The sequence below is a fragment of the Phaseolus vulgaris genome, chromosome 2, assembly GCF_000499845.2.
Source record: "Phaseolus vulgaris cultivar G19833 chromosome 2, P. vulgaris v2.0, whole genome shotgun sequence".
Classification (NCBI taxonomy): Eukaryota; Viridiplantae; Streptophyta; class Magnoliopsida; order Fabales; family Fabaceae; genus Phaseolus; species Phaseolus vulgaris.
Genome location: NC_023758.2, coordinates 32,365,533 through 32,373,937, shown reverse-complemented (window position 1 = coordinate 32,373,937; position 8,405 = coordinate 32,365,533). Strand labels below are relative to the sequence as shown.

The following is an 8,405-nucleotide window of genomic DNA, read 5'->3' as shown; positions in this document are numbered from 1 at the left end:
AGTTCTTGACATGTTCAATCTTTTTCTCATTTTCAGCTTTTCCTTTTCTTCAGTTTTATGTACAACCAAATGAGTATATCATCATAGTGTGGTGAATTAGCCTACACGATCAAGAGAATTCAAGAGACTTTTATCGCCTGTAATGTTATGTATGGTTGGAACAAGATAAGTCCAGAAAAATATAGCCTTGGTTAGTGATATAAAAAAATAAGGAGTATGTGTATGGTATAACGTTAGAGTGAGTCTGCGTTGATGAGTGTTAGTTTGGTGGTGGCCTCTGGTGTGGGGCAATGGAGTCCCATTTCCATGTTTGTTTTTGGCTTTTGGATCTTGCAAGTTGGAGGTGACGAAAGTGGTAGAGTACACGGACAGAGCGTGTGAGAGTTCTGAAGAAAGAAGAGATGAATCTGAAAACAAGCATGGAAATGGTAAGAGAATATGGTTGGGAGCTGAATTGAGTTGGACCCCACGAGTTTGATTAATGTGGAGCCACCGAAAGTGAAGGGTGCATCCATTTATGACTTCTGCTCCAGTTCTTGAGGTCAGAACACGCTCATTCTTCGGCCCTTCTCAGTCAACCACATTCTTTTTTCCTTTCATTTTAATATTTATAAATTATATCCTCATCTTTAGTTTGCAGTTCCTCTTTCAATTCAATTCAATTAATGAGAATCAATATATATATGGAACTCATACTGTTTTGCTTTTATTCTTGTTTCCTTTTTCCAGAACTATTAGTTCCTCATCATTATCAACACTTTCTTCTATATTCCAAGACTAAATTATTCATTTAATTTTTTTTATAGTCATTTTTATCACATATTTAATATAATTTTAATATTGACAATATTAGATATAAAAATACAAATCATCTTATAACCGATGAAACAATATTGTATCTAACTAATTTTATTAGAATAACCATTTCATAAGTTTTACTACTATATAAGCATAATTTACTTTTATAAGATGTATTCAGTAAGATGAAATTTGTATTTGATATTTTTTTATAAATTTATTTTAGTAAGGTGAAGTGTACACCTATGTATATATATTATAGTTTTATATTTTTTTAATGAGGTGTAACTTTTAACACTTTTAACGTATTTTCTTATTTCAGAACTTTTAAATTAAACAAAACAAATTTAATGTAGGAAATGAAATGGTTGTGTGTTGTTAGAAAGTATGTAAGTTTTTAAGTTGTTTGAATGAAAAGAGAAAATAAAAGACGAGAGTAGGAGAAAAGTAAATTTTGAATATCCATATAAAAAGTAGGTGAAAAATTAATGGTATAATTTATTTTCACCTTACTAAAAATGAAGGGATCAAATGGACCCTACATATGATGAGAAAGTTAAATAGATGAATTAATACAAATCAAAACCAAGTGAAATATTTTTAACACATTAAGCTTTCTGAAAGACAGAAAACTTTCATTTAAGTCTCATACTAATTAGTTTTCCTTTCTTGCATTTTGTGTATCCAAGGAAACTAGCAAAAAGATTTAGTATGTTTTCCTTTATTTCCTCTTTATCAAATTTCTCATCTTTGTTTTATATATTGAAACAGTTATTATTATTATTTTTACAATAACAAAAGACTTGATTCCTCCCTCCTATTTAAATACATAACTTCAACTTGTTAATTTATTCCAAAAATGTTAACAAAGGACATTATAATTCAGTTTGCATAATTTTATTAATAAATATTTACAATAAAAAGCTAATTAATCAGAATTTTTACATAAAACTCTCTATCCATCACAACTTTTCATAAATTTATTTATCAAATCAACTTCACAAAACTTAGACATTTTTATAGTAAAAAAAACTCTCACACCTTACAAATTAAATTTATATAAACTAGATGTAAAAAAACTTGGAACAATCTTGTGATCTCGATTGGTGTGAAACTGAAATTAATATATATGGTGGAAAAGTTGTGCTCGTGTGTGCATGCATTCAATAGGATTAACTTTCGGCAAGCATTGGAAAATGCATTTATTTGTTCTAGGGTATCCATATGATAAATCACTTCACTTTTTTTTATTGTGAAAAAATTCATCTTCATTTTACAGGATTAAAAGGAGTTCGTAATTTAATTTCTGTAAATTTTATCGTACTGCATTATTTTTAAGATTTTATTATAACAATTTTTTTATAAAATTTCACTTTAATAAATATTTTTGTGCAAGCTTTGTTAGAGAACAATTGTTTTTATTTTATTTATGATTAAGATTCTTGAGTCTTAAGTTTTATATAGATCTTTCAATACTCAAATCTTAATTTTATAACATTGAATATGATAATTTTAAATAAACCAACTTGATAAATAGTTCATTAGTACCAAATACAAATTTTAAATATTTAACTGTTAAGAAAAATCACCTTTTTATGAAGTTGTGTTCTAAAAAACTTAACATAAAAAAGATATGTAAAGTGTAACCCTTTCTGTCTTCCGTGCATACACGTGCTACAATTTAAAATAGAATAATATTACAACTTTTATATGTTTTTTTTTTATAAAATAGATATTTATCACTTACAGATTTATTCTTTTGTTATTTATATACGTTTCTTCTTTTTACAGTTTTCTAAATATTATTAACAAATATTATGTATCCCATTTTTTTTTAATAACACTTTTTTAGAGTATCATCTATGGTATTTTTATGTTTCTTTTTTCTTTTCTTCTTACTCTGATTCCACTCTATATATATCATAATAGAATAAATAAAGGATAAAAATCATATTAAAAGGTATTTTTTTATAAATAATTTGAAAGATTTTATAATATAATATGCTATTTAAATGAAAATTTCAAAATAAATTAAAATTTAAGATTTTATGAAATTAATTTAATTATATTAGATATTTTCAAAATTATAAATTATATAAATTTAAATATTTCCCTCATTTCTTAAATCTATAAACTAGAAGAAAATCATTAAATAACAACCAAATTTAAAAATAAATAAAAAAATTAATTACTATATTGACTAAATTAGATACTATTTTAGAGATTAAAAAATTATTAATATCTAAATGATTTCTATTATTAATAAAAAATTATAAAATAGTTTTTAAATTAGTATCTAAATTAATTTTAGATTCTAAATTAGTTTCTAAAAAATTAATTTAGAATATAAAGTAGTTAGTAGTTAAAACCTTAGTAATTAATTGTTAGATAACAATTTTGAAACTATTTTTTAAATTTTTATTAATAATCTCTACAACAAAAAATGGTTTTAACAAGTTTATTTTTACATTATTCAGAGTTAAAACATTTATTAAGTCATTTATTCAATGTTGCAGTTTCTCTCGCTAAACCAACTCCGGGGGAGGTGTTTCCTAGGATTTTTTTTAAACCTCAGGAAAAGTCTTTCAAAACCTCTATTAAATATCATGAGTTTAAGAACCTCTATAAAATATCATGAGTTTCGAAATTTCCATAAAATGACTTGTCGTCTGAAATAACCTTCACTCCCATTTTCCACTATCTCTAACTATCCTCCTGACTTCTCTCTCTTCCACCGTAAACACACTACTCTTCGGCACAGAGTCAATAGCTACCGACGAATGTCCTATAAAGGAATCACAATTCAAACACACTTATGTCTATTATCTAAGGAGAAGAAATACTAAATAAGGCACTATCATTGTTTCTTCCATCACCTTACTTTTCCAACTTGGATCACAAGTCACCGTTACCTAGCTCGATAACAACAGGTGTTTATGTGTTAAATGTAGACTTCGAAGTCATGTGTGTTCTTGGCTTTGAGGATTTCAAAGATTGCAAGAACATATTATGAGGAGAAATTAACTTTATCACTTCTCACTTTCACATTAAATTATTTATTGAATGCATTTTAAAATAAAGGTCTTAATTTAAAATATTTCAAAATTATGAGAATTAAATATTAACAATTATAACTAAAACTAAAATTGTACATTTTATGTACATCAAAAGATAAAATAAAACAAACCAGGTTTTTTTGAAGAATAAGTTAGTAACAAAAAAACTAGGAATTATATAAACCAACTACCAGCAAATACGATTGAAATACTTATTAACCAATATTAATTATTGAAATTCTTATTATCCAATGTTATTTTGGTGATTTTTAAAATAAATTTTTGAAACTTTAGAAAACTTATTTGCAGTGTCACTTTCAAAATTTTAGAGAATTTAATTATAAAATATATTAAAACTATATATCTTCTAATTATTTATTTATAAATAAATTTAATTTTATTTATTTATTAAATTTTGAAAAATTCGAAGCACTTTATTGAGATTATACAATAAATCTTTGAAATTTAACGAAGGTTAAAAAAACCTCCATTATTATTTTGCTGAGATTTTAGAATAAATCTTTGAAATTTAACAAAGATTAAAAAAAACCTTCATTAATTAAATAAATTTCTAAGATTATATTAACCGCAACTTTTTAATTAAATAAATTCTTAGAATTTATTAAAGATTTTTTAGTTTATAAAATAATCTTTAATTTAATCTAATTAATATAATAAATAATTATTTTAATTTCTAAAATTAATTTTATTTAATAATTTTTTTAAAGTAATATATATATTTTTTATATTCTATCTCCGCCTCAACCTTGGTCCAAACATTTTAAACTCAATTTTAATCAAATTATTGGGTTCAACTAAGGTCAAGACTTCATAGGCATAATATTGTTTTTCATCTCATATCGACAATATTTTTTAGGTTAAAATTTATTACAATTGTTTTTTTGTTACTATCACCATGGTTTTATTATTTACATATTACCTTATGTTATTTTTCAATTAGCATTAATTAGGTTTTGTGCCAAGATCAATAGTATTTTTTTTTTTTGGATGTTAAATACAATTTTTCTGTTTCGTACTATTGTTTCAAGTTAATATCAGTTGAAAGTTGTTCTCAACCAGCATCAATAAAAACGTAAGTCAGAATTATTTTTTAACTAAAATTAATCAAAATTTTCTGGACCAACCTTGTCATAATTATTTTTCGATTGACACTAGTTAGAAGTGTTTATCGATACTATGATGAAACTATATTTTTTTATGCAAGTCAATTTTTTAGCAAATATAAATTATTCTTTAAATTGTCGAGACTATTAATTTACCAATTTAGATTAGAGTTATTTCTCTATTAATGTTTATGAGAATTTTCTCAACCAACCAAAGAATGTAGAATTATTTCTTGATAAATGTTAACCATATTTTTTTTATTGAAGTTTATAGTGGGTTATTTTTGTTGGTGTTGACAAACTTTAGGTGTAAATTTTTGTAATATAGATGGCATTGAAATACTCTATAAAAAATTATTAAATCTGAATGGCCTTATTAAATATAATGAAAAATTTAACAATTTAAATTCAATATATATAAATTTCACAGAAATTGTATAATTAAAGGCAAAAGGTTAAAATATTACACATGTACTTATTATAGGATTTATAAAGAACCATTGAGTCTCTCGCCATACATAGACCCTATGTTAGAACAAAGTTATTCATACCTTATTTCTTTGGAACTTCCACATGATGCATTAAATGTTTAAAGCCATGCAATTAATTTAAAGAAAAAAAAACTAAACTTTATATTATATATATATATATATAACTTTTGAGCTTTTACAAATTTCATGGGAGAAATATTAAGAAAATGTGGTCTAGAAGAGCAAGTAAGATCCCATGCTTAATGTTAAGTTTCCGAAGAAGAAAAGAATACCTGTCTTCCACCACAAGTGACTTCATTGAGTTCCAAACCAGACAACACATGCAAAGTATATTTAACCTTGCTTGCCCTCCAACCCCAAATCACAGACCTGACCATAATCTACAACAAAAAGGTTCTCCTTAATTTTCTAGGTTTTTATTCGCTTTCGGATAAACTAGTTTTTTACAAAAGCACTTCCAATAAAAGGGAAGTAAGAGGCCTGAAAAATTCTTCCTAAAGAATGGAAACTTTGATGAAGCAAATAAGGTTAGCATTCTTGCTTTTTACCTGCAGAAATGTAGGATGATAACATGTGTATCATTTATTGTAATTTCCACATCTCTCATAATTTGGGTGGACGAATCATGTTACTTCTGTTTCCATAAACAACAGTTAACTACCATGCAGTTGTGCTGAAAAGGTAGAGTTATTAATGCTACCAAGGCTGGTATATGCAACATTTGAACATCAATCATTTTGTGAACATACATAAAATCATATTAATTAATTTCTATTCTACACAATCTTTTTCACATACTATAGATCTTTTAACTAAGCATATCCATATGCATATAACAAAAACTGCTGCATAAAGTTTTGTTCCATGAATATTGTGTATGTGCTGAAAACTTTTTGCTAGAGTGAAATTAACTGGTGCAGAGGAGGAGAATAAAGCTGATCTGGGTGGCAGAAGGGATCAGAAAGTTACAACACAGAAAACCCCATCCATCAAAGGTGATGTAATTTTTCCCATGCAGGCTTTATTAATAATAGTGATAATATGTATTTAACGGGGGGGAAACAAAGGAATGAGCTGAGAATTTGGGATGAAGAAAATTAGAGTTTTGACATGCATGTTTTGTCTGTCTTCAGAAAAACTTATGTTGTTCGATTCATATTTTATGCTATAATAAAAAAAATTATGTAATTTTTTGTCATGATGTCTTTTACGAAAAAATCATGATAATATATTGTAAAATTAGTTAATCTTAAAAATTAATAAACTTATGATAAATATGAAGTTGCATTCATGATAACTTTTTTTGTATAAGAAGTTCCCTCCAAAGTGAGATGTTAACAGGTAACGAAGCTGTTCATTTTCCTTCTACTTCTTTTGGCTGATAAATGAATTAGCCAATATATTATTAGTTAACAAACTCAAGTGAAGATTTTGCACAGATAAGAAAAAGGTTCAGAATTGGTTCGAGAGACAATTTTCAAGAAACATGAGTCATGATTATGACACAGAAATGGAGCATGCCGCAGCAGTAGCTGCTGCTGCATTCGCAATTTTTTCACAAGAGGTTTCACTAATTCCACAACAAAAGAAAATGAGGGAGACACCTTTGGGCAGGGGCAAAAGCAAGGTGGATGATACAAAACCTTCATTTTCTCAGTTTGGTGAAACATCCACACAGTTCTCAGGTAGATACAGTACTTAAAAACTATTACTCATTTTGAAACGGGAATATATAATAATCTACACTCTTTTGGACAAAAGTTATGCACGAATCCTTATCTAAACCCCCCAATTGACCAAATTAAAAATGTTACAGTGGATCTAAGGCCTGAAAAAGGCATGACCCCTGCATCATCAATGAGAAGGAGTTCAACTCTTGGTGAAAAGATAAGGAGTAACACTGATGGTAAAAAACCTGAAATCCAATCCCCAAAAAGGGCTCCAACTTTTGGAAATGAGCACTTGGTGAACACAGGTGAAATAAAACCTGAGTCCCCACATCCAAAAATTCCTCCACTAGTTCAAAAGCCGGAGCCTTTAATGCCGCCGCCGCCGCCACCACCACCAATCAGGCAGACTTCGGCAAGAGCAGGCAGCAATGAAACAAAAGCAAATGCTTGGGAGAGGGAGGAGCTTGAAAAGATCAAAGAAAGGTATATACTTGTCACACTATAGGATGAACATGATTTGGACCTTATTTTTTAAAATTAGAAAGATGTTTTTTAACATTATATAACTTTTACATAAAATTAAAAACTTTATGTTATTTTAGTTTTTAAAAGCTTCATGATTTGTGGATTGATGCATTGCATAATTATCAGGTACGAGAAGTTGTTGGAAACAATTGGGTCATGGGAAAAGAGGAAGAAGGCGAAATCCGTACGCAAGTTAAATAAGCTTCAGGTGAGGTTTCTGGCTTAATCATCTTAATACATGCATGCTAATTGAAAATTGTGTTATACATTGAAGCGATGATTATAAAGTATTTGAATTAAATTAGAATGATTGGATTTGCATGCAGCATGGTGACAATGAGAGGAAAAGGGCAAAAGCATTGAAGAAATATGAAGAGAAGATGAACTATGTAAATCTGATTGTAGGGGGGGCTAAAGCCCAAGCAGAGGAAAGGCGAAGGAATGAAGTGCTCAAAGCAAAAGAGAAGGCAAACATAATTAGAACAACAGGCAAGATTCCAGGGCCATGTTCCTGCTTCTAACAAAACCAATTATACTTATGTATATATATTACATAACATCACTGAGTTTGGGTTTAACAAAAAATATTATGTAATTATTTGTTACAAATTTCTGTGATTTCTAACTGTATAACTCTTCTGTAGTGGATAATTTTCCATACTACATAAAAGGGGAAAAGATTATGTAAAACAGAACACACTTGGGCTAGTTTTGGTGTAAATTAGTTCCAGTTTCCTTGCT

At 27.6% G+C, this 8,405-nt stretch overlaps 1 protein-coding gene across 3 annotated transcripts; it reads left to right on the top strand.

Annotated features, from left to right (window-relative positions):
- The first annotated feature begins 5,829 nt into the window (after positions 1 to 5,829).
- On the top strand, positions 5,830 to 8,405 carry LOC137811516 (remorin-like). 3 transcript variants are annotated; one of them, XM_068613303.1, is made up of 6 exons: positions 5,830 to 5,996; positions 6,370 to 6,464; positions 6,909 to 7,154; positions 7,286 to 7,622; positions 7,791 to 7,872; positions 7,991 to 8,405. In XM_068613303.1, exons 1-6 carry the CDS (start codon positions 5,971 to 5,973, stop codon positions 8,183 to 8,185), a joined length of 981 nt encoding a protein of 326 aa, XP_068469404.1. In that variant the 5' UTR covers positions 5,830 to 5,970; the 3' UTR covers positions 8,186 to 8,405. The 3 variants fall into 3 exon arrangements, with proteins under 3 accessions (XP_068469404.1, XP_068469405.1, XP_068469406.1); XM_068613304.1 differs by having other exon boundaries at positions 5,856 to 5,996; positions 6,390 to 6,464; XM_068613305.1 differs by lacking the exon at positions 5,830 to 5,996 and adding an exon at positions 6,049 to 6,150 and having other exon boundaries at positions 6,390 to 6,464.